Source organism: Monodon monoceros, unplaced genomic scaffold, assembly GCF_005190385.1.
Source record: "Monodon monoceros isolate NGI ecotype Baffin Bay Population unplaced genomic scaffold, NGI_Narwhal_1 Super_Scaffold_3, whole genome shotgun sequence".
Classification (NCBI taxonomy): domain Eukaryota; kingdom Metazoa; phylum Chordata; class Mammalia; order Artiodactyla; family Monodontidae; genus Monodon; species Monodon monoceros.
This window is the reverse complement of record NW_021703780.1, coordinates 61,213,210-61,239,915: the sequence shown is the minus strand read 5'-3', so window position 1 is coordinate 61,239,915 and position 26,706 is coordinate 61,213,210. Positions and strand designations below refer to the sequence as shown.

The window sequence follows — 26,706 nt, the reverse complement described above, 5'->3', positions numbered from 1 at the left end:
TAAGAAGATGGCTACAACATACAACATGGCATTAGTATCTAAAACATACAAAGAATATTAATAGTCCTAAGAAAAAGACAAGCAACCCAATGGGGAAAAAGATCAAAGGAAGGTGTAGAGAAGAGAAAACTGTTATTGAATCCAAGCTCGTACTGCTTGCCCCACGACAGGCCAATAAATGGAGAGACGAGTCGCTGGGACAAGGAATAGCAACTTTATTCGGGAAGCCAGTAGACCAAGAAGATGGTAAACTTCTATTCCAAAGAACCACCGTGCCTGAGTTAGAATTCAGGCTCTTTTATACTAAAGGGGAGGGAGTAAAGCCGAACATTTCCTGGTTCCAGTCAGCCTCCAGAGGGGGATGCAGCCATTCACGGGTGGGCCTGTGAGCTAAACAAAGGATGTTTCCTGTGAGCTAAACAAAGGTATTTTAGCTTAATGCGCATTACCTGGGAGCCAGGGTTCCCAGAGATGGGCCATTATGTATACTTTAAGCTTAAAGGCAACATGCCTTTCAGGATTAACTCGTAATAGAATACAAAGGTTCTCCCCTATTACAAAACCTGTTAAACTCTAGGCAACAACCATTGAAAAAGATGTTCAATCCCACCACCAATCAGTGCATGCAAATTAAAACCACAATGAGAAGATAACTCATCCCTAGATGGGCAAAACTCACCAAGTCTGATAACTCCCTGTCTTGGCGAAGTTGTGAGACAAAAGAGGGACCCTTTCACACTGCTGGTGGGAACGTCGATTGGCTTGACCACTTTGGGAAGAATTGGCAAGAGCCAGTTGACCTGAAAATTGACATTACCCACAACACACTACTAGGGACACCCCTTGAGAAGATCCCCCAGTGTGCAGAAGGAGGTGCATGTATGGATGTTCACTGCAGGGCTGAAATGAAAACTGAGAAACCCAGAGCATCTTCAGTGTTCACCAATATGGAAAAATTGATAAATACATTGAGGAAGAATTTAGAGTTATATTCAATGGATGTGATACTAAACAGCAATCAAAATGAATGAACTAGGTCTGTATGTATCATTATGAATTGAACTGAAAGTCCTCATATGCAAATGAGGAAAACTGTTCAACGATGCATTATTATGAGAGAGAGTGTATATGTCAGTTACATACACACAAAAACTAGTCCTATGTATTGTCTATTGATACTTGTATATGAGGTAATAGTATAAAAGGTGGGATTGGAAGGATCCATACACTCAATTCATAATAGTACCTGCCCTGGGGAAGGGGGAAATGGGACGGGAGGGGGAACCAACATGATTCCAATTTATCTGTAATATTCTTCTTCCTTTATTAAAAATAAGCCAAAATGACAACAGATAAATGTTTGTGTATTCTGGGTGGTACGTAAATAAGGGTTATTTCCTATGGTACTTTCTTGTAGCTTTTTGTTTTCTTGTCGTTTTTAAACTGCACACACACAGCTTCTTTAGGTGAAACACTATAAACCAAAAGGCAAACGACATGCTAGAAAAAGCACCTGTACTATATGACAAACAGAGCTTAACCCCAATATGCAAATTACTCAATTAACAGCCCAATATTTTAAGACTGGGCAAAGAATGGGGGGAAAATGACAAAAGTAGTATGAATGACCAATGAATATAAAAGAATCCTTAACTTTTCTCATATTTTTTTTATAACTGCAAACTAAAATAGTATACCAAGCTTTGTCTATCCAATTAGCAAAGGCTAAAAAGAATGACAGTGTTAGTAATGACATTGACAGACTGACACTCTCCACTCTGCAAGGAAAAGCAGAAACTGAAACAAGCTTTTTAAGACAAATTTAGTATCAAATTTCAACAGAATTTAGAAAGTTTGGATTATTGTGACCCAAAAATTCTACTGCAGGGATTTGTCCCAAGGAAATAATCAAATTGTTTAAAGGATCTTCATCACAGCATCATTTATAACAGCTTACAAAAAAATGAGTGTCGGGCTTCCCTGGTGGCGCAGTGGTTAAGAATCTGCCTGCCAGTGCAGGGGACACAGGTTCGAGGAAGATGGGTCCAGGAAGATTCCCACATGCCATGGAGCAACTAAGCCCGTGCAGCACAGCTACTGAGCCTGCACTCTAGAGCCCACAAGCCACAACTACTGAGCCCATGTGCCACAACTACTGAAGCCCGCGTGCCTAGAGCCCATGCTCCAGAACAAGAGAAGCCACCGCAATGAGAAGCCCGCACACTGCAAGGAAGAGTAGCCCCCGCTTGCTGCAACTAGAGGAAGCCCGTGTGCAGCAACAAAGACCCAACGCAGCCAAAAATAAAATAAATTAAATAAGTAAATTTTTTTAGAAATGAGTGTCAACCAAATATCTAATTCTTATCAGATAAATTATGTACTATTACGAAGCCATATTAAAGAATGTGTTTCTGACAGGAAGAGGAGAGTGAAAAGAAAAAAAAAAAGATTGTTTTCCAAAAATATTTAGTGGAGAAATATTTAAAATACTGCAAAATGGGGTTAAAAACATCTGTGTGTGTGTGTGTGTGTGTGTGTGTGTACACAGACATGGATATACATACACACTTATATGCTCATACACAGTCATTATCTCTGAGTAAAGGAAATGGTGATGTTATTAGTTTTTTTCTGCAATGATTATGTATATTATTTTCATTGCCTGAAACAAACTTTAATGGAGAGAGTGTGAATGGCAATGAGGCATACGTTAGAAGTCTTTAGTTCTCCAAAGTTTCCCTCCTGTCCTTACCTCAAAGTTGTTCTAGGAAGTTCTCATTCTAGAACCTTCACAAGCATTTCCCAACTAAACTAGGATAACAAGAATGAGTACCTACAGCTCAGTGATTTCAGGGTTCACTAAAAGAACCCTCTGACAGCCATGGAAGTTAAACTTAATTACTTTACTGCCTTACAAATTTCCCCTCTATAAAAAGATTCCACAGGGCTCAGTTTTAGAAAGGAAAATGAAAACTAACTAGAGTATCCTTTCTACCTTGTGTCCCTGCCAGGCTCGCGGTGAGAGCTTATGTCCTGCTTCCAGTCCCTCCCTAGCAGCCAAGGCGACAAGGACACAAACAGCCCACCCTAAGAGGAAAACAATCCCCACACCGTCTGGCTGCAAGTCCGTGGAGCGCGTTGCTCTGCTGCTCCCTTCTGGGACGTCCCACTGGGATGACCTGGTTCTGATGAGAGGAAGGGAAGCGAGGTTGCAGCTACTGAGGAGGCCACTAGAGGGAGCGAGGAGGCCGTCTGGAAACGCACAGGACTTCCTAGAGAGAGGTGGGGCTACTGAGGCAAGGCGTGGAGAACGCCCCGCTCTGGCTCCTGGAACAGGGTCAGGGAAGTTCTAAAGAATCTAAGCAGGAATTAGCTTTTTGATTTAATAGAGGGTAGATTACTTCTGTTCCAAAAATCATAGAGGAAAATCATCACACGTGCAACAAAAGTGTCGAACCCTCCAGCACTGTAAGAAACACAAAGTAAACAAGAGCTTTTCCCACTTATGATAACAACAAAGATTTTTTTAAACAGTCATATTCATTTGTGATGGCTGTCAGTGCATATTTCTGTAAGCTATAGAGGAGAGTGTAAAATGATTAACTCACCCTGGAGAGGAAACTTTAAAATGTTTATTACCTCTGACTCAATTGGGCTGTCTGGGACTTAGCTTAGGGAAAGAATCGGAAATGTGAATAAATGTTTACTTAGATCCAAATTGGCAGCCTTAGAGAAATGACCACATAAAACAGAACACATTTAAATGTAATATGTAGCCATTTAAGATACCAGTCAAATAAGTGTTTCATTGGTATTCGAAAATGCTTATACTATAGAAGGATACTCAAATTACATTAGTAAGTGAAAAAAGCAAGCTAGATAACTATATTTATAGTACAATTCCATTTCAGTAACCTATACCCATACACACACACCACTGATATGAAAAAAAAACTGGAAGACTGCATATTAAAACTCACATCACTGATATGAAAAGAAACCTGGAAGACTGCATATTAAAACTAATAGTGGTGGGCACTGGCTGATGGTGTTACAGGGAAATTTCATGATTTTCAAAATTTTATAATTTTCTTTTTAAAACTTATCTTATATAGCACTGACAGGTTGTATTAAAGGGCAATTTCACTTACCACTTTATACTTTTCAATATTTAAAACTTTTTTCTAGTATTTAGTACACTGGAAGATGGTATGAGAGAAATTTCTGCTTCATACATTTCTAGATTAAATTTTTCTGGAATTATGTATCCATAATCTGAGAAACAATACTTTCTTCTTAATTTTTAAAAGAAAACTCTTACATAATAATGTGAAAAGTTAAAAAAAAAAAGAAAGTAAGATTCAACTACGTAAAGAAGAAATTCAAAGAAAAAAAGACTGGAAAGGAAATCTGTCCAAGAATGACAGTGCCTCTGAGGAGACATACATGGTAGGTATCTGTAGGATGTGGGGTGGGGGGATGTTCGCTAGTTGTTTGCTTCTTTATACTCTCCGACACATCCCCAAACTTTTGATAATGAACAGGTATCACTTTGATCATCATTTTAAAAAGTGCCCACTGGCTAGGCAAATCCTCTTTTTTTTTTTTTGGCCACGCGGCTTGTGGGATCTTAGTTCCCCGACTAGGCATCGAACCCAGGCCCTCGGCAGCGAAAGCGCCAAGACCTAACCACTGGACCTCCAGGGAACTCCCTAGACAAATCCTTTTGCCGCCAGGCCCCAGAGCTGAAGAGTCCCATGTCCAGACCCCAGAGGCCAGGGGGAGGGCTCAGAGGTTACATCTGCATTTCCTTTATTACCAAAAAAAAGAAAAAATGTTTAGGACTCCGCCACAGTCCTGAGAAGGTGGGGCCTTCCTCTGCTCTGAAGGACTCCAACTCCAGTTTTCACTAAAGTTTTAAAAGACCCCCTGCATTTAGAAACTGGCTCCCACACCCATATTTAGTTTGCATTTTGTCAGAGTGAGAGAAAAAAATTAACATCTGTTGATTGCCTTCTATGTTTCAAGTACTATATTTAGAACTTTCATATACTAAAAAAAGTTTTAAAGGTGTCTGAAAACACTGCCACACATATCACTGCATCATTAACCCCCTTTCTGTCCACACCTGCCACATGCCTTTCACAGAGATGTTTCACAAACCACTCTGTGTCACCTACTCTAGGATTCAGCCAGCGTGGAAAGGGTTCACCCAAGAATTAGGCAGAAATAGAACCTGTCACGTGTCAACATCACGGAGCAGTGTAAAGATGCAGGAATTGCCTACTCTTGGGAATCACTGGAAATGACACCCAGGGTTGCTCCCAGCTCTCTGGGTTTCCTCTTCTCTTCATAAAAACACCATACTTATACGTTAAAAGTTATCATCTCCATTTCATAAATTCCAAGGCTCAGAGAGGCTAGCCCAGGCAGTAAGTGGGCAGGTTGGAAGCCAGGCTGTCTGACGCTGACGTGCGTGCTTGTTCCATTGTGCCATGAGCCCGCCCGCACTATTTAATGCTTGCTGAGTGCACACCTCCACGTGGATTCCAGTTTCTCTCTTCCTACCAGGGAACGGAGAAGGGCATTTTCATTTTTTAAAGCACTTTCTATGTACTGGGCACTTTACCTACGTTGTATCTCTTTGTCTTGACAATTCTGTAAAAATCCCCTGCGATGGCACCCATGTGGCTATAACGTGACTGGTGACTGACCCCCATCTTCTACCACAGACACATGGAGTGACAGTGAGGCCAGGCAGGAAACAGCAAGCAAACTCATCTTGAGAAGCAGGGAGGCAGAGAGAAGTATCCTCCCATCTGAATTACTCCAGATCTAGCCAATGAAATAGAAACCAATGAACCTGGAAATTCCTGGAATCACAGCCACTGTCCTGAAAGTTCCAATCAGGTGCAGGACCCAGAATCACCCTCATTGACAAATAAGCTAGAGCAGCCAACCACCACTAGGTGGCGCCAGACCACAGCCACGACAGGGACAGGTGGGAGCAGCACTACCAGCTGAGAATTCCAGGCTGGCGGGTGTTGGAAGGTTGGCGGGGGTCATTTCCTTAATCCTGCAATAACGTGACCCCACGCTTTAAGCAGGTTAACTCCACTTATCGCATTATATGCAGTTTTACTGAGTCTTCGTTTTGAAGATGGGGAAACAAAAGCTAAAGTGGTCAGGCAAACTTGGCTGTGTGACTGAAGCTAAGCAGAAGAGCTGGGATTTGCACCCAGGTCTCACTAGTGCTAAGTCAACACCCTTCCCATCACAATATACTATCCCTTTGTCCCGGAACAAGTATTTCTCAGACTGTGGGAGGGAAAGAAGGTGGATTCTTGACCTGCCTAATCACACCTCTTCCCCACGTGACTCCCCTGAGTGGTGACAAATCACTGTCCATACACTTCCTATGGTGGCACATACTTGGAGCCAGCTGTGCCATGCCAGAGCTCATACAGACCAGAAGATAAAACAATGGTCGAGGCGTGAACACCAGAAAATTAAGCCGGCGGTTCTCAAACTTTAGCATGCTTCAGAACCACCTGGTGAGTTTGCTAAACACAGATTTCTGGGCCCCTCCCCAGAGATTCTGATTTAGTAGGTCTGGGAAGGGCCTGAGGATTTGCCTTTCTAATGAGTTCCCAGGTGATGCTGACTGTGCTGGTCCAAGGACCACACGTGGAGAACCACAGAGTTAGGCTATGCCTCAGGACTGTCTCTGAAGCAGCATCTTCACTTGAAGAGATTCATCTTGTTCAAACAAAGTGCTAAGACCTAGACCATCCCTATAACAATTAGCATCAAACATAAAGCTGTTGAGAGGGAGGGTGTGTCCGGGTTACACCTTTATAACTCTAGTTTCAGAATCATCCTGCTTCTAGTCCCTGAAACAGGAAACGGATAGCGATATGCACAAGAAAAATATACCAAATAAAGAGCTTTTCCACAGCTTTAGAATATAGTACTCAAAGTTGCTCTTTATTTTCCCATCACAACAATAGTTTATAAAATATTCACTAATAAATGTAAAGATTCATCGAGAATCCGTTCCAAAAAGTCACTTCCCATAGATGCAGTGAATGAATATTTTATATATGCCTTCAGGGGCACCTTCAGATGAAAACAGAAAAATGTGGATAAAGTCAGTGTAGCTTGGTGAAGGAAACAGCGGTTGAGGATGACACAAAGAGAGGTTGACCATTTAATGTGACAAATAAAACTAAACTTGCAATACTCACCATTCTCCCTTGTTTCTAGAAATAGAAACAACTCATCTATTCTGGAAAAGTAATTGGCCCTTGGCTGTAAGACTTAACCGCAAATTTCAGTTTCTAAAATATCTCCTTGAAAAGTAAAAATGCAAGGTTTTCCCAACAAGGAAGATACTTCCTGAGAAAAGTAAAAGCTAGCAATTGTTTAGATCATGTTTTTATTGCACCGTTCCAACTGGTAACTTCTACCTGTGCCGTCCACAGTGGCTACCGGCCCATATGTGGCTACTGATATGTAACTGAATTAATTAAATAAAATAACATTAAAAATTCAGTTCAGGGACTTCCCTGGTGGTCCAGTGATAAAGAATCCACCTTCCAATGCAGGGGACACGGGTTGGATCCCTGGTCAGGGAACTAAGATCTCACATGCCACGGGGCAACTAAGCCCGTGCGCCACAACTACAGAGCCCACGCGCCCTGGAGCCTGCGCGCCACAACTAGAGAAGAGAAAAAACCCGTGCGCCACAACAAAGAGCCCGCGTGCTCCAACTAAGACCCGAGGCAGCTAATAAATAAATAAATAAATAATAAATCTTAAAAAGAAAAAAGTCAATTCAACTTGAACAAGCACATTCCAAGTCCCTGAAAGCCACTTGTGACCAGGGCAGCTATAGAACACTTGCATCAGCCACAAAGGTTCTACTGATCTACTGCTTCAAACAGCTTTTTCCAGAATAGGATAACTGTTAGAAGGTATCGCTAACAACAAAGCAACAGAAAGAAACCAACCAAATTGGTTCGGCTCCAGTGAACAGATCAACCTGGATTCCACAGGCTCATCTTGCCCCAGGGGGATGAGGAACAGGAAGAAAGAGGAAAGTGGAAAAGCTCAGGCTGGGGTCCTTGGCTTTGCTACTTCCCAAGTGAGAGGCTGGCTGGGCACCTAAACCCCTGGGTTCCTCCAAAGAGGGTGCTGAGGAGAGGACAAAATCAGGGATCACAGTGGGGCCCAGCACAGCACCGGCTCATGCTAAGCATGTGACGCAAGGCACCGTTGCCAGGATCCCTTCAAAAACCTTCAAGTATTTTTTTTTTTTTTTTGCGGTACGCGGGCCTCCCACTGCTGTGGCCTCTCCCATTGCGGAGCACAGGCTCCGGACACGCAGGCTCAGCGGCCATGGCTCACGGGCCCAGCCGCTCTGCGGCATGTGGGATCCTCCCGGACCGGGGTACGAACCCATGTCCCCTGCATCGGCAGGCGGACTCTCAACCACTGCGCCACCAGGGAAGCCCAAAAACCCTCAATTGTTGAAACTAAAAGTCACATCCACTTCCGTCTCCCTCTTTGTCCAAATCCTCCAGGTCACTGTTCCCTTCTCAGTTTTTCTGTGGTAAAGGGCCAGGTCTTGGGGGTTTTGTTTTTAATTTCCACCTGTCAGACTTATTTTCTCATAAAATACAATAATGTGGGAAAATGAAACATATGAAATCCAAGCCTCAACATGCTCTGTCAAATTGTTATGGAAGTTTCCAGTTTCTGTTGAGAGTGTTATGAAAAGCCTCAATTTCTGTGCTTCTGTCCTTACTGGCCAGCACTGGTTGAGGACCACACTCTGAGTAGCCCACTCCTCACTGCAATCCTCTTCTCACTAGCCACTCCCCAGTCTTTTTTTTTCCTTAGTTTTCCATGCCCACTATTCCAGACCATCATTATCTGAGTCAGAGGAAAGAACGCTGCACAGAGAAAAAATCCTGGAGATTCGCAGAGGGTCTCCTTTGAGGATTTAGCAGAGCACGGATCAGCACATGCCTGTGAAGAAAATAACCACCGCTGGGGGTAAAAGACATCCGAAAGGATGAGAGAGAACAGTGCCTGGTGTGCACAAGGGCCGGAAACGGTCTATTCCCACCAGACAGACTGGGAAAACACATAATAATCCACGCAACACTGAGTAAAATACTCAGAAAGGTTTTGCCCTGGGAGTGGGGCATAACTACCCCTAGACTGAGCTCTGCTCTAAACTCACTTAGCAAATCATAAAAACCACAGTGGAAAGGATTACTGTTTCTAAATAAGTTATCTGCACCCCAGAAGATTTAATTCTCAAGAAGATTTAATGGGATGTAAAAATATCTAGGACTCAACAAGGTATGATTCACAATGTGTGGCATCCAATCAAAGATGATCAGGCATGTAAAGAGGCAAGAAAACACAACCCATAATGGAGAAAATAATCAATCTATGGAAATCAACCCAGATCTGACACAGACATTAGCATTAGTAAAGAAGGACGAGTTATTGTTATTCTATTCCATATGCTCCAAAAGTTAAACAGTGACACAGAAGATATTTTTAAGAGGCCCAAATTCAACTGCTAGAGATGACAACTAAAATGTCAGATGAAAGATACATTGAATGGGATTAAAAGCAGATTACACATTGCAGGAGAAAACATCTATGACGTTAAAAGCATAGCAATAGAAACTGTCCAAAATGCAACAGAGAGGAAAAGAATCTAAAAAACAAAAAGACCATTAATGTGGGGGGGAGATAAATTAGGAGGTTAGAATTAACATACACACACTACTATATATAAGATAGATGATCAGCAAGAAACCACCATATAGCACAGGGAACTCTACTTAACACTCTGTAACAACCTATATGGGAAAAGAATCTGAAAAAGAACGAATACGTGTATATGTATAACTGAATCACTATGCTGTACACCTGAAACTAACACAACACTGTAAATCAACTATACTCCAATTAAATTTTTTAAAAAAAGAAAGAAAGAAAAGACCATTAAAGTGAGCCATGGGACAACTTCAAGATGCCGAACCAAGGGGCCACTGGAGTCCCTGAAGGGGAAAGGAGGGCGTGGCAGGAAATTTGAAGAAATAATGGCCAAAAATATTCCAGATTTGATGAAGACCGTACACTAACAGATCCAAAAAGCTCAACAAACCCCAAGCACAAGAAACATGAGAAGTGTACCAAGGGACATCGTGATCAAACTTCTCAAAATCAATGATAAAGGGAAAACCTTAGAGGAAAAAGACAAGTTACATACAAAGAGACAAAGATAAAGATGGCACTGGATTTCTGATTGAAAACAAAGCAAGCAAGAAAACAGTGAAACAACATTTTTTAAAAATGAAAGAACTATCGACCTAGAATTCCACACACAGCAAAAAATATCTTTTAAAACCAAAGTGAAGTACGGCTGAATTCAGACATTCAAAAGCTGAAACAATTCTGCACGGGCAGATCTGCATTACCAAAGGGAAAAAAAAAAAAAAGTTAAAGGAAGTCTTTTTTTTTTTTTTTTTTTTTTTGCGATACACGGGCCTCTCACTGTTGTGGCCTCTCCCGTTGCGGAGCACAGGCTCCAGACGCGCAGGCTCAGCGGCCATGGCTCACGGGCCCAGCCGCTCCGCGGCATGTGGGATCTTCCCGGACCGGGGCACAAACCCATGTCCCCTGCATCGGCAGGCGGACTCTCAACCACGGCGCCACCAGGGAAGCCCTAAAGGAAGTCTTTTAAGGAGAAAGAAAATGGTACCAGATGAAAATCTGGATTTAAACAAAGGAATGAAGAAGACTAGAAACAGTAACTGCATGGAAAAATAAGATTTTGTTCTCATTAGTTAAATCTCTTTAAAAGATAATTGACTACAGCAATGGAAGAAAACTGAGAGACCAGAAGTAAACCCTTACATTTTAGGGTCAATGAATTTTTGACGAATTTGCCGCAACAATCCAATTGAGAAAGAACGGCCTTTTCAACAGACGGGGCTGGGAAAACTGGCCATCCACACGCCAGAGAATGAACCTGAACTTCTACCCCAAACCACATACAAGAATTAACTCAAAATAGATCCAAGAGCTCAACCTAAGAGCTAAAAACTATAGCTCTCAGGGCATGAATCTTTGTGACATTTGGTAGGTCTATGTTTTCTGAGATAAAGCACCAAAACCACAAGAAACAAAAGAAAAAATAGATAGATTAGACTATATCAAAATTTAAAACTTCTGTGCTGCAAATAATAACATCAGGAAAGTGAAACAACAGTGCACAGAATAACAGAAAACATTGGTAAATTATGTATCTAACAGGATATCTACATGTAGAACATATAAAGAACCATTAGATCTCAATAATAAAAAGACAAATAACCCAATTAAAAATGGCTAAGGGGGGACCTTCCCTGAGAGTCCAGTGGTTAAGACTCCGAGCTTCCAATGCAGAGGGCGCAGGTTCAATCCCTGTTCGGGGAACTGAGTTCCCACATGCCATTCGGTGCAGCCAAAAAAAAAAAGGGTAAGGGATCTGAATAGACATTTCTCCAAATAAGACATACAAATAGGCCATGAAAAGATGCTCCATATCAGTCATCAGGGAAATGCAAATCAAAACCACACTGAGATTCAACTTCACACTCACTAGGATGGTTAGAATCAAAGTCAGACAATCACAAGTACTGGCAAGAATGTGGAGATACTGGAACCCTCATACACTGCTGGTGGGAATGTAAAATGGTGCAGCCGTTTTGCAAAACAGTGCCTCAAAAAAGTTAAACATAGAGTTACCATATGACACAGCAATTCCACTCCTAGATATCTATCCTAAAGAACTGAAAAAATATGTCCACACAGAAACATGCACAGGAATCTTCATAGCAGCCTTATTTATAATGGCCAAAAAGTGGAAACGAGTGTCCACTGACTGATGAATGGATAAATAAAATGTGGTCTATCCATACGATGGATTATCATTCAGCCATAAAAAGGAACGGAGGGACTTCCCCGGTGGCGCACTGGTTAAGAATCCGCCTGCCAATGTAGGGGACGTGGGTTTAATCCCTGGTCCAGGCAGATCCCACATGCCGCGGAGCAACTAAGCTTGTGCGCCACAGCTACTGAGCCTGCACTCCAGAGCCCACGAGCCACAACTACTGAGCACGCATGCTGCAACTACCGAAGCCCGCGTGCCTAGAGCCCGTGCTCCGCAACAAAACAAAACAAAAAGAAGCCACGGCAATGAGAAGCCCGCGCACCTCAACGAAGAGCGGCCCCCACTCACCGCAACTAGGGAAAGCCCACGCACAGCAATGAAGACCCAACGCAGACAAAAATAAATAAATACATGAATAAATATTTTAATAAATAAATATAAAAGGAATGAAGTTCTGATACACACTACAACGTGGATGACTCTGGATCACATTACGCTAAGTAAAAGAAGCTAGTTACAAAAGACCACATATATATGACTCTATTTATATGAAACATCCCGAGTAGGCAAATCTATACAGGAGTGCTTGCTTAGGGCTAGAAAAAGAGGGATGGGGAATGGGGAGTGAAAGCTTATGGGTACAGGGTAATGGATAATGCCACCTTTATGCCCTCCAACATTTCCTCAGTGCTAACTGTGTGCCCTGCATTATACTAAAGATGGCAGATCAAGGGTAAATCAAGGTCAGTTAAACACTGTCCCCGTTCTCACAAAACTGACCACAGAGGGGGAGGCATAGACCCCTGCCAACAGTTTCAATCTAATTATAATTCAAAACACCACAAGACAGGTAAATGAACAAGGTGTGTATGAAACCCGCATCAGAGGAGCCACAGCAGAGATCACAATGGAGGACATCGCTTGGACAGTGATGCGTACCTGGTGGGATGAAGTGTGAGGGCGACAAGACAGGGGTAGGAAAGGGTGGGTGATGTTTAGTGTGGCCAGAGGTTCCGAAGGACACAGGGTGGAGGAGACAGTGGCAAGAGATCAGACAAGAAAGGGAAGGAATGTGTTCAATGTCAAGTAAAGGAATCGGACTATGATGTTATGAGAAGAAGTGGCTGAGGTCTCAGAGCAGGGGATTGGTCCCCTCACAGCTGTGCTCAAAGGCCAACTGTGTGGATGGAGGTGGGCAGGGCAGCAAACAGGACCTGAGGCAGTCAGGAGGAGGGACAGCAGTGATCCACAGGAGGAACAGAGAGGGTCTTCCCCCAGTGGGGCCCCCGGGCCCCCGCTGGCTTGCAAACCCACCAACAGTGGACACTGCAGGGGCTGCTGCTTGCACGGTCTGTCCTGGCAATGGATTTGCCAGACTCCCAGGCTGCTCAGTGCCCCGGAGGTGCACCTGGTCCTTGAAAACCTGATCACAGGATCCACGCCTGGCTCATGTGGTAATAAGGATTCTCTTCCCCTTTAAACTTTAACTGGCAGGAAGACTGCATTGGCTTTGAGTCATCAAGTCAACAGAAGACCACAGAGCAATGAGGAAGAAGCATATGACGTACTTCTAAATGGAACAAACAGAACATAAAAGCAAGTACTGTGATGACAACCTGGCAAAAATGATGTCCATGTGGGTATAGCCAACGTTATTTTGTTTTGTTTTGGTTTGGTTTGGGGTTATGGGTGATTTTCTTCTTCCACATGTATTTTTTTTACAATGTGACTATATTGCCTTTGTGACGCATAAAGTAAAAACAATAAACTTACTGATTGTTTCTTATTAATAAGTGAACTATGGCTTAGGAGTAGAGACTTTACCTACAATGTCCAATATGGTAGCCACTAGCCACGTGTGGCTATTTCAATTTAAACTGAATTAATTAAAATGAAATAAAAATGTCAACTCCTCAGTCACACTAGCCACGTTTCAAGCACTCAAAAGTCACATGCGGCCGTGGCTACCCTACTGGACAGTGCACGTCTAGAGCTCAGAAAAGCAGCCAGGGAGCTGGGGGACAAATGAAGGTAAGTGGGTGGGGGTGAGGCCAGTCACGTGGCCACAGACAAGATCCCAGCTGACTGCATCGGACCCCCCTGGGATGCTCGTCATGCACGCGCGGGCCTCTGCTCTGTAGACTTCAGGAATCAGGACGTCTGCAGGTGGAACAAGCTTCTCGGGACTGGGGCTGGTGTTTGGTAAAGGGTGAGGACCGGAGAGATGGCAAAAACATAGACTGTGGAGCCACCTGGACCTGAGTTGGGACCCCAGTCCCCCACAGACCAGCTATGCAACCGCTCTGGGGCTCCACTTCCTCTTGTGCAAATGAGTGTGGCTGGGAAGCAAATGAGGGGCGTGAGATGACCAAGCAAATATTCTGCAAACAGTGGCTCATAGTACAACCCATGTCAGAGGCATCAGAGCACTGGTAGAAAGCCTGGGTGCAGACGAAATTGTCAGGGGAAGGCAGAGGAGGAAGAGAGAGAGAGGAAGGGAGGTTGATTGGCTAAAAGGAATTGGCTCCCATGATTATGGGGATTGACAAGTCCCAAGATCTGCAGTCAGCAGGCTGGAGGCCCAGGACAGTGATGATGTAGCTCCAGTCCAAAGGCAGGAAACAACGGGTGTCCCTGTTCAAGGCAGTCAGGCAGGAGGAAGTCCCCTTACTCCAGAAGCGTCCACCTTTTTGTTCTATTGAACAAAACTGATCGGGTGAGGACCACCCACATAAGGGAGAGCTTTACTCAGTCTACCAATTGTTACTCCATCAAGAAACCTTCACAGACACCCAGAATAATGTTAGACCAAAATCTGGGCACCCCACGGCCCAGTCAAGTTGACACATAAAATTAACCATCACAGGGCCAGAGGTGGGGACAGAAGTTTAAGAGAACGTTTGAGAGACAGAACATTTAAGAGAGAAGAGATGCCCTTAGCAAGATGAGGGCACAAAGGAGGCCCAAGCAGTAACTGTGGTGCCAGAATAAAGGTCAGTTTTCCGTAAAAGACCTCACTCCCTAAATCCAGGGTTCTGGGTCTGAGATGAGGCACCCAGTGTAACGTCATGTGCTTATCAGGGTGTGATGAGCCCCGTCGTGTCAGAGCACCCTCCATTCTGCTCTTAGAGTTGAGCACACACTGGGTACCGCCAAGTCTCACCGTTGGTCTGGGATTATTGAAGGAAAGGGTGCAGATTTCCACCCAAACTATCCGTGTGCAAATATAAGAAAAGTGTTTGGAATGCAGGTGTGGCAATTAATGATACAGGTCGCACTGGAGTTACCCTCACAACATAGCTTAAAAATTCCAGACTCCTTTAATGTCACAGGCACGAAGAAGCTGATGTTCTCTCACTGTCGGGGACATCATGGCTTCTCACTGCATCAACAAAGTCTGACCTGGGAAACCAAGTCTGGTCCCAATTCTGGTGCACGTAGCAGAACTGGGTTTGCTGGAGAGGGACAAGTGACCGTCTGATGACACGTCAAGTAAAAGCCACCCCTCTGCTCTCCTCCAACCCGCACAGCCCTTTGCCCAGCTCCGTCTGTTTTGGTCGTTTCCTGATTTCACCCTCACCCGCTGATTTCCTTTGTATCTGCCCACTGTCCCTTTCTCACTTTCTTGATCTTCATTCAGCTTTTTCCCTAGATCCAGCTGACTCATTCAGCTCGCACACAAATGCCGAATCTGATGAGGACTATTGGGATGACCCAACAGCTCAGAAATTCAGGGATCAAAGCCCTTAAAAAGGAACAGACCTCTAATCAAAGCCCTTAATCCACTTCTCTCCTACGGGTACATCCCACCCACTACTGAATTCTAGCTCCCCTATTCCAAGTACAAGGCCACTCTTCTGCATTCACAAGTCAAAAGTATCCCCAAACCCAACCTTTGCTGTCACATAGCCCCCAGGCAGAGATGAACCTGAGATGTCATGGCAAGATCCAGTGTCTCTCTAAGCAAAGCTAATTTGATACGGTGGCTGCAAGCAAGGGCTGTGGGTCCACACGGTCCTTGGTTCAAGTGCCAACCAGGCTATTTGACATCGATATAGCCAACCACAAGCAAACTAAACTCTCCAAGCCTCTGCTCGTCTGTGAAATGAGAGTAATAACAATGCTGAACTCACGGGGCTGTTAATAAGGATTTCGTGAGCTACTGCGAGTGAGAGGATCAGGGCAGGGTCAGGCCGAAAGTAAGCTAGAAAGCTCACCTGCGAATTACTTACAAATATTGAGATGACTCTTAAGAAAGCGTGCCTGCCATGAATTAAAGGGAGACCTCCCTAACTCAGGCTCAACTATTTCAGAATCTGGGCATCTCCAAAGGCTGGGCTGGTGAGGAGGCATATACAAAGTCCATGAAAAAGGTTAACATGATTTCAGAGGCAGTGCTTAGACTTGGTAAGAGAAACAAAACAACCACCAAGAGCCCTGCCGCACTTCAGATGTGAACTTATGATGGATGAATCACCAATCACTGATTTACTCACTAAGAACCTCCGTCCCACAGCTCTGGGCTTATTTCTAGTTGCTTCATTTACCTGAAGGAATGAAATGGCACTTTCTGGTGTTCTGGATGCAGGATTTCACTGACTCTGTTAGACAGACTTTCCCAGATGGGGTCTAAATAAATGTGTGAGATTTCACTATAAAATCCCTTCACAACCTTTAACAGGCATGGATGTTTGGTTTTGGGAAGGTGGGATGGGCAGTGGCATATATTCTTATTTTTGTTGTGTTTTTTCCCTAAGTGCACCACCAACTCAGGCACATAAACACTAGGTCACAACACTCAAGAGTCACCTGTTCTGGCCATGACCTGCACATCCCAGCCCTGTTCTGTCAGTGGACCCCATCCGGCCCCCAGCTGCCTTCCTCTGAGCTCAGGCCTGTGCTGGGCATAATCCCCATCAGCCTCAGGACTGCCTGCCCCCCAAGCCCTACCCCAAAGACCAGGGCACCCTTGTGGTCTATTGGCTTCTGGGGAGGAGCATGTCATATGTCGTCCATCGTTTTCCAACTCACACAGCTAAAAAGCAGTAGGGACCGTGAACATGGCAAACTGGTCTCCCCATGACTCCAGGATGGAATTTATTTAGTCTTTACTAAATGAACAAAATCTTACTTTCTGGGCCTAAAACGGCCTGGGGTGAGGACACAGAGCCTGGCCTCCCTCTGCCTCATAGTCTATCCTGGAAGGTGCCGAGGAGACGTCACTTGACCCCCCAAGTCCAGCACCCTTTTTCTTCCTTTTTGTTCCACCTCTCTCGAGCCACAGACAGGCGCCAGCTTCTCCTCATTCAGGCCACTTGACACATGGTGTCCAGACACATGGCACATGGCTGCTGGCCAAGGCCATGCCTACCCTCCCCCCACCCATGCTGTGCCAACAGCTCCTAAGAGCATCCAGTCGGGGGGCCTGGCCACCTTGGGTGGGCAGAGCCGAGGTGGGAGAGGGAGACCCACAGCACACATCTCCATGGCAACCAAACACACCCGCTGCCGAGGGAGGAGCATGTCAAAAAAGAACTTTAACAAACCACATAGACGCCCACGCATCGTGCCCTGAATGCTTGCTTCTGGGAACGAACACCAAGGAAACAACTCAGCAGAGGGAGAAAAGCACGCAGGCACAAAGACATTGACTGGGGCCACGTGTAATAACCAACAAACCCGAGACACAGAGACACTCGCTCCCTGCCATCAAACCGAGGAACGGCTCAGTTGACAGCTATGTAACTGTTAAAATGATTATTATGAAGAAGACTACAAACTAGGGTGAATTTATGACACAATATTAAATCAAAAAGGATACAATACTGGTTTACACTCTATGATCACAACTCTAAAAAATGTGTATAAATCTGGACAAAATCTCGAAGGGAAAATATTAGTGAAAATACCTGTTCTAGAATGATAACAAACCAGGTTACTGTCTTTAAAATTTTTTGTGGCTGTCATGTTGTTCCCACAACTAAAAATGAACTAAACATTGTTGCCTGTTGGCAGATGGGGAATTGGCCGAGGTGCCCGGGAGAACTTGCACCATCCGGAGTCAGAGGTTTGTCTGGGCGTGTGAAATACCTTGGGATCCTCCCAGGACAAAGGACGGACAAAGGACGAGCGGCTTGTGAGGAACTGCTCTAGGGCTGTCTCTGGGACACGAGACAGTCTCTCACCTCTGATGAGGTGAGGGCTCTCTGCCCCACCCCTCTGAATGAAGGGAGCTGCTGACTCATGACGACTTAGCCGTGTTCAGGATTGACTACTTAACATCCCGTAACTTACACTGCAGTCATCGGCCCTTTTGTTTCAGTGTTGTCCCTTCTGGGGTGTGGGACAGGGACAAAGGCACCTTCGGCATGTCCTTTTTGTTGCTCACGAAGGGAATAAATTGTCTGAACCTAGAAGTAGCTTGTTTTATCTTTACTGATCAAATCAGTCAGGCCTTGGCCTGGCCTTGTAAGTGCATGTGAGCTCTCAATAAGATCCCGATATTATGTTTTAATAAAGTATCAATAAGACCCAAGAAGTGAGTGTGTGCACGTGCCGGTGTGTGTGCATGTGTGTGTACCTACAGAAATACATCTTGACGGTGTTTCAAGCTAGATTATTCTCATAAATGAAATGGGAAAACACACACACACACACACACATATATACAGTACGCTCTCACACACACTGTAACCAACCAGACAAACAGATGTACAAGGCCAACCTAATCTGGATTCAGGAGCCATGGATTCAGCTCAACTGCTCGGTTTTCAACCTCGAGAAGTCTCTTTCCCTCTCTGACCCCAATTTTCTCTTCCCCAACGAAGGAGGGGACAGACTGGATGAGAGCCCGGCCCCCACTGTGCTGTGTCCACGTGCCGAGGCTCATGCAGACATCCTTGAGGACTCGCAGAGGCAGGACGTGGGCCACCCTGGCACCTCCTTCTGCTGAAAGCAGTTACTGGCAGCAGTAAGTTAACTGAACAAAGGCAAGTCACTTCTGGCGTCCACGAGAAGCTGCTCAGACACGTGCCTGGGTCTCCAACTGCTCCCTGTGAGTGGGGAGGAAGCTGTATGCTTACCCACAACAGGAATGCCACCACACTCACTTTCTGATGGAACTCAGAGCTTCCTTCAGCAAGTCTGCTCTAGGCCCTGGTTTGCTGGCAGCACCAGAATCACAGACAGTGGTTCATTGTTTATGTGAGAAGGCAGGGCATGCCTAGTTCAGGAGAAATGGTTCTTTCCTGCTTGGGGAACAAGGAAGGCTTCCTGAAAGAGGAGGCATTGGAGCTGGGTCCTAAAAGCTGGACAGAATTTAAATGCACGAAGTGAGGGGGGAAAGGAGGTTCCAGGGAGTGAATGGGGAAGAGACAAATTGTCTCACTGTGATAAGGAAGTAGGAAGCAATAAAACACAGACCAGACCACAAGGGCCTTAAATGCTAGAACAAGCAAAATCCCAAAGCAGCTGTCTTCCTGAGTGTTTGTGTTTGTCGTAATTTGACAATAAACTCAGCCCATTAAGGAACTGCCAGCTAGTCAAGCAGCCACTGGTGGAATCAACAGACTCACCAGTAGTTTTTGCCCCCCAACAACTTTCTAGCTCAAATGGTAATTGCTTGAGGTATAAAAACAGCCTCTACTCAATATTTATTTTCTTTTTTCCTGAAAGGTAGAGCAAATATTAAGAAACAGTTACAGGAGCCAAAAGCCAAAGATAATTTTTAAAAGAAGGTGTGATCACAACTCTTTACAGATAAAACGCAAACACAGGTCAAAGATTTTATTTAATTCATCATTGAATAAGAGACCAATAAGATGTTACAACTGGGAGACAGCAAAGAACCATCCACATGCAGGCCATCAGAAATGCTGAAGTAAATTTGCTTAATGGGTGCAAAACTGGTCAATCTCTGCCAGACGCAGTTTGCGTTGCTGTGGACAGGAATCACGGGCCTTGCCGTCAAGACTCTGCAACTTACAGAGTGTAACACAGCTCAAAGGCAAGGAAAGGCCCAGAGACCCAGGGAATCCAATAACCAGAAAACTCCTACATTTCCACTGCGGACGCTCGGGAGACGGTGTGATCCATCTCAAAGTCTTTCACAATTTTCCCTACAAAGGTGAGTAACGATCAAGGCGGAAACTCTTAGGCATGTGTTTTATGGGAAATCACGGTGAGGATGAAGCCTAAGGTTTGGAACTGGGCATATGCCTGTGCCACCAAGGCACGGCAGGCCCATGCCCACCTGGTGAACTTCAGACTGGGAACCAGAGGGCTCTTGAGGGCTGTGCCACAAACCAGCCGAGAAAGTCCCTCCTCTTTCCGTCTCCGGAGGCTTCTAAAATGAGAAGCTTGGCACTAATCCCAGGTACTCGGTTCTGGCCACACCTGGGAGTCACCGGAGGAGCTTAGAAACAATACATGTGACCCACTCTAGAAACCTCACCCCTAGGGCTTCTGATTCTGCTGGTCAGGGTGGGGCTGGGGCATCACTGGCTTTTTTTTTTTTTGGCTGCATTGGATCTTCATTGCTGTGCGTGGGCTTTTCTCTAGTTACAGAGAGCGGGGGCTACTCTTCGTTGCGGTGCACGGGCTTCCCATTGCGGTGGCTTCTCTGATTGTGGAGCACGGACTCTAGGCACGCAGTCTTCAGCAGTTATGGCACACGGGCTCAGTAGTTGTGGCTCGCGAGCTCTAGAGCACAGGCTCAGTAGTTGTGGCGCACGGGCTTAGATGTTCTGCGGCATGCAGGATCTTCCCAGACCAGGGCTCAAACCCGTGTCCACTGCACTGGCAGGCAGATTCTTAACCACTGTGCCACCAGGGAAGTCCATCACTGGCTTTTAAAATCTCTCCCCCCAACCCTCCCATGATTCTAATGAACTGCCAGGACTGAGGACCGCTGGGCCAGATGATAAGACCCCCTGGTCCCGGACTCTCTTTGGCTTTGTTGTAATGTTCCCTTTTAATAGACAGCTGCCAGCCTTGGTGTAGAAGTGGAGATGTCAGTGGGACATTTTTCAAAAATGCTCCTCAAAATTAATCTTTGGTAGAGACCGTGAAAAAAGCACAATTCATGGCTCCGTCAGACTTGGCAAACAGCCTGCAATGTGTTAGAATCTTCCACTGTGGATGCCATCAGTTCAATGAGCAGTTTGCTGAGCTGAGCACAGGCCTAGTTTCCTGGTTTGCTGCTTTAGGCACAATGCCCATAATGCAGTACAAAGATGCCCAGAGGTGTTTGCTAAGAGGCATCGATACGTGTGTGGCATGCATACACACAGGCATTCACGCACACGCTCACACTTCACAATGAACTGCAGCCTCCAAATGAAAGATCGGGGCCAAAGAGTTGTGAAAGGACCCTACTTCACACAGGGGTAACTGACTGACTGGTCTCCACAGTGGCGGAGAAAACTGACAACAGGGCAGACAACGGTGAATCCCAGCGCTTTCCTCCCAACTCTTCTGAGACCTCTGATATGCATTACAAACCTGATGTTATTAGGGATTGCTCCACTACCACCAGAGTGGGCCCCAGGCAAACCCTGGTACTCTGTGATAAGTCAGCTTACCCTGATGGGCCTTGTGTTGGCGGTACAAAACCCTGTTCTAGAGGACACTGTCCTGCCTTCCCATAGGACCATGGAGGGACATGGGCCAAGTGTCTCCAGGAAGGATGCTCTTCCGTCTCCTCCCTTCCTGGTTCCCTGTGTTCCTTACCCTGTCCCTCAACACACACATACACACACACACACACACACACACACACACACACACACACACACACACACTTACTGCAGGCTGCACAGGTGAAGCACGCGTCGTGGTAGAGGTTCCCCATGGCCTGGCAGGCCTGGCCGGCCCCAAACACCCCCTTGCTGCATTTCACACAGGCTCCTGCAAGGGAAAGAACACGGCAGTGAGTCAGGAGGGAAACAGTGTAAAGTGAGTGATAAAAAGCCAATGGACAGGGCTTCCCTGGTGGCGCAGTGGTTGAGAGTCCGCCTGCCGATGCAGGGGACACGGGTTCGTGCCCCGGTCTGGGAAGATCCCACATGCCGCGGAGCGGCTGGGCCCGTGAGCCATGGCCGCTGAGCCTGCGTGTCCGGAGCCTGTGCTCCGCAACGGGAGAGGCCACAACAGTGAGAGGTCCGTGTGACTCAAAAAAAAAAAAAGCCAACGGACAAAGCAAGATACCCACCCCTTCCCCTAACCAGCCCATCACCAAATCCGGAGGATTACTCCTTTGCAATGTCTTTCTCTCATGCCGTCTCCCCCCCGTCAGCCTTTCAACTATCAGTTCTTTCCACTGCAGGAATCAGGCCCCAGGCTCGTGTTCAGTCCCCTCCACACCAGTGTGCTAATGTTAAGAATACCTCCACTTCTTCCATCTCCTCCGTGGCCCAAAGTTTTCAAAGCCTCCCACCGTTATAAGACAATGTCCAAATGCTGCACCAGGATTACAATATGCCAAATACACAGGTTGGGCAACTTCAAACAAATTATTTCCTTTAATTTACAATGGGAACCACCAACGGGGATTTACTAACCTCACTTTTTACAACGAGTGTTCAGGCCCCCAAGCCCCAGGTCTCTCAGGCTGCAAGCCCAGTGCTCTGCCCTGCACCTGCCCCTGGCCACTGGGTCTCAGCTCCTTGCCTTTGCTCGGGGCTCCCCTGTCTGTGCCCTATGCCCACTCTTCGGTTCCTTTATATGGTCCCTTATGTGGGCCAGTCCACATAAAAGGAGGTGTTGGAATCTCCCTTCCAAAGAACTCCCCCATTATAGTCAAATGAAAAAGATCACAATTATGTAAATAATGCATGAAATTTTTTTAAAAAGATTCAAGAAGGAAATATACCAAAACTATAAAATTATGGCTGGTTTTACTTCTTTCCATCTTCTGTATTAAAAAAAAACTTACAAGGGCAGGCATTGTTATAGCTGAAAAAAGTCTAGTCTCAAAAAGTGTTTGGATCTGTTTTTTTTAATTTAAAAAAATTTTTAATTTTTTGGCCGTGCCGAGTGGCTTGTGGGATCTTAGTTCCCTAACCAGGGATTGAACCCGGGCCCATGGCACTGAAAGCATCGAGTCCTAACCACTGGACTGCCAGGGAATTCCCCTGGATCTGTTTAAATATACTGTATAATGTTAAAATTTTTGAAAAATCAATTATACATCTCTATACACTTTATATATAAAATATATATAACTAATTTTTCAAAAATTTAAATATACATAAAAAGGTCCCCCAGCGTCCATCAGGGTAGCCAGCTCATGTCCTTGGTCAGGGGCTCAGCCAGCCTTTTCTAGCTCTGGTTCCCATCTGTCAGGCTGTTCTCAGGCTGCAAATCCCCAGCCACATTCTGCCTACAGGGCAGAAAGCCCTGTATTTCAGAGTTCTTATCATTTCAAGTTGATAAACTGCATCACCTTCAAAGGAAGTCCAAGCTAACACATCCTTCATCAAACACACCCACACCAACCACGCCAGGTGCACAGAGAACACACTAAGCCCAGGGCCCTCACGTCACTTCACCAACACTCCCTTAGGAAGCAGGTGATGCCGTCTGTAGGAACAGTACTGGGTCAGCCGAGAAAACTGGCTCTTGGGGGAATTCGCTTATGGAAAGTTCTAGGGATCACAAGTGGTGGTTATTTGTAGTTCTTCTGCTTTAACATTTTATTATGAAAACTTTCAAGCATGCAGAAAAATGGGAAGAATCATACAGGGAACACCCATATGCCCACCACCTCAATTCTACAATTGTTAGCATTTTGCTGCCCATCCCTTAATCAATCCAACCATCCATCTTATTTGTGATACCTTTCACAGTAAGATGCAGACAGCAGTCCACTTCACCCTGAACACTTCAGCCTGCATGTCATTAATGAGTCCATTATTTGCTTACAGTTATTTTTTCAAGATAAAATTCAAACAGTGAAATGCACAAATTATAAGTCTATCATCCAATGAGTTTTGACAAGTAACCTATGTAATGTAAACCCAGATCAAGATATAGAATGTTTCCAACACCCCAGCAAGTTCCCCAAGGCCCTTCTCTTCCGCCCTTTCTTACTGGCTATGAAATTACCTTTGTGTGTGGGTACGCATGCACGCACACGCCCACACATATGCAGGATGAAACTACTGGACAGCTGGTATTTCTGTACCTAGCAAACAGCATGATGAAATTGAAAACATCGAGGAACTCAGAGGCATCAGCATTTCTCTTTGTCTGATTATTTCACATACAACTTAGGCTGCTCTTAAGTCAAGAAATACATCCGTTCTGGGCAAACTGCATTCCTTTGCTGGCACAATCAGAGCTGTGTCCTGCTAGCAGGGAAGAGTGAAGACGGCAGGGTTCTGCCAGTACCACTCCTCTCTAAACCTGTTGCAGCAGGCTTATCACTCTAGAAACCAATGGTGCTGGCGGCCGGCCAATGAAGCAGGTGGCCCAAGTGGGCCAGGCGGGGCCTCTGGCATTTAGGCGTGTGTGTGGACATGGAAGCAATGGGGTTGGTGTGCCCAGCACTGGACACGGCACCTACTGTGCTGTGGCAGGTTACTGGTTACCTGGGCACTGCCTGCCTCTCCTAGTGAATTGGGAGCACCTTCAAGATAGGGGCCACATCGATGTAAACTGGTGTAGCCATTATGGAAAACAGTCTGGTGGTTCCTTAAGAAACTAAAACTAGAATTACCATATGATCCAATAATCCCACTCCTGGGCATGTATCCAAAAAAGACAAAAACTCTTATTTGAAAAGATACATGCACCCCGATGTTCACAGCGGTAATATTTACAATAGCCAAGATATGGAAGCAACCCAAGTGCTTCAACAGATGAATGGATAAAGAAGATGTGGTGTATATATATACACAATGGAATATTACTCAGCCATAAAAGGAATGAGCTAATGCCATTTGCAGCAACGTGGATGGACCTAGAGATGATCATATTATGTGAAGTAAGTCAGACAGAGAAAGACATTATTATATGTGAAATCTGAAAAGTAATACAAATGAACTTATTTACAAAAAAGAAATAGACTCACAGACATAGAAAACAACCTTATGGTTACCGAAGGGAAAAGAGGGGGAGGGATAAATTAGTATGGGATTAACAGATACAAACTACTGTATATAAAATAGATAATAAGGATTTACTGTACAGCACAGGGAACGCATATTCAATATCTTGTAATAACATTATGGAAAAGAATCTGAAAAAGAATATATATATTCTTTTCACTTCGCTGTACACCTGAAACTAATACAATATTGTAAATGAACTATACTTCAGTAAAATAAATAAATAAAAATGTTTGAAACATAAAATAAAATAAAATCCAAAAAAAGAGAGACAGGGCCACGTCTTAACTGTGGCCTCCGCAAGGGTTCCGTGACGAACTGTTGAGCTGAATCACCTTCTGTGCAGCTCCACGTATAGCCTGTGTCGCCTCCCCTCTGCCCTGGCCCTCACCTCCTTGTACCTGCGGTACACACACCCCTGTAAATGCCTTCTACAGAGTCTTATGCATCTCTGAACACCTGCAGCCCCTGACAAAGTGCACTCCTATGCCCTCAACAAACATACATAAAAATAGAGAAATAGACAACGTGGGCCTCTACTGAGCCCTGGTTGATGGTATAATTCAAACATGGTGACGGGGGGAGAACTTTCTCTTGAAAAACGGCAACTATCGGACAAAGAGAAGGTATTAATTATACTATTTGGTGATCCTGGGGTTGATTTCCAGACCACCCATCCCAAGTGCCCTGGGACTGGACTCTAAACCTTCACAAAGAGCAACACCGGCTGGTTTGTCCGGCAGCAACCAAAGCACGCTCAAAGCAGCCTGGATGGAACCTCAAAGCAACGTGAATGTAATTCTGCTCACAAACATGGAACAAAACCACCCCAAGCGCAACCTCACTTCTTCCCTCTCCATCGCTGTGGTCTCTGCGCTTAAGCCCCGTAGAAATGTTAGCTGCAAAGCACAGAGAAGCAGTGAGACTCAACTGAAGCAGTGATCAGCCCTTCCACCTGTCTGCATGGGGAGTGCGGGAAGAGGACCCCCTTGGAGACAGCTTGCCAGTGAGGAGAGGTGGAATACATCTCCTGAGTCAGAGGGATGCTCCTGGGTCACAAGGACATGAACTCATCTTGCCTGGGCTTGGGGAATAAAATCAGACAACCTCTCACTCCAGCTCGTAAAGTGAGAGGCAGGGTGGGCAGCATCTTCCAGTGGACACTGACAACTGCCCAGGCCTCCCTGGGCTTCCTGCTGCGTTATCTCTCCACATCAGGCCTTCCTCCGCTCCTGCAGCCAGCAGAGTGACACTCTCTCTGGCTTCCTCTTAACCCAAGGGCTGGGACCTACTGACTTCAGCATCCCCCTCACTCTCTCTCATTCCTTGGGGATGCTGACATCCTTTCTCACCACTCTGAGCATCGAGCGCAGATACAAAACAAGGAAGGAAGCCGCTTGTGCTCTAAACCATCAGTCACGGACGGAGGAGGTCCCACAAGAAGCCAAGTAGGTGAGAAAATATTTCATCCCTGTGGCTTGTGGTAAATGGATAGAAAAGTACTTCATGGGCAAGGAATAGATCTAGTCTTCCTTTGGCAGGAAAAAAATAAAAGACAAAGTAAATTTCATATTCTAGGAAATAGCGTACCTCCCGGAGCCTGAGCTAGGAGTGTTCATCCAGCGCATGCTGACC

At 45.3% G+C, this 26,706-nt stretch overlaps 1 protein-coding gene across 5 annotated transcripts in view; it reads right to left on the bottom strand.

Moving 5' to 3' along the window:
- LIMD1 (LIM domains containing 1) overlaps positions 1–26,706 on the bottom strand; it is a 71,624-nt gene that overhangs the window by 13,636 nt on the left and 31,282 nt on the right. For 4 of the 5 annotated variants that reach the window (XM_029243330.1, XM_029243333.1, XM_029243334.1 and 1 more), the window contains one exon: positions 21,767–21,868. The exons of the other annotated variant lie outside the window; for it this stretch is intronic. In XM_029243330.1, coding sequence (XP_029099163.1) covers positions 21,767–21,868 — 102 coding nt within the window. The remainder of the gene's footprint in view (positions 1–21,766; positions 21,869–26,706) is intronic. 5 annotated transcript variants of the gene reach the window in all.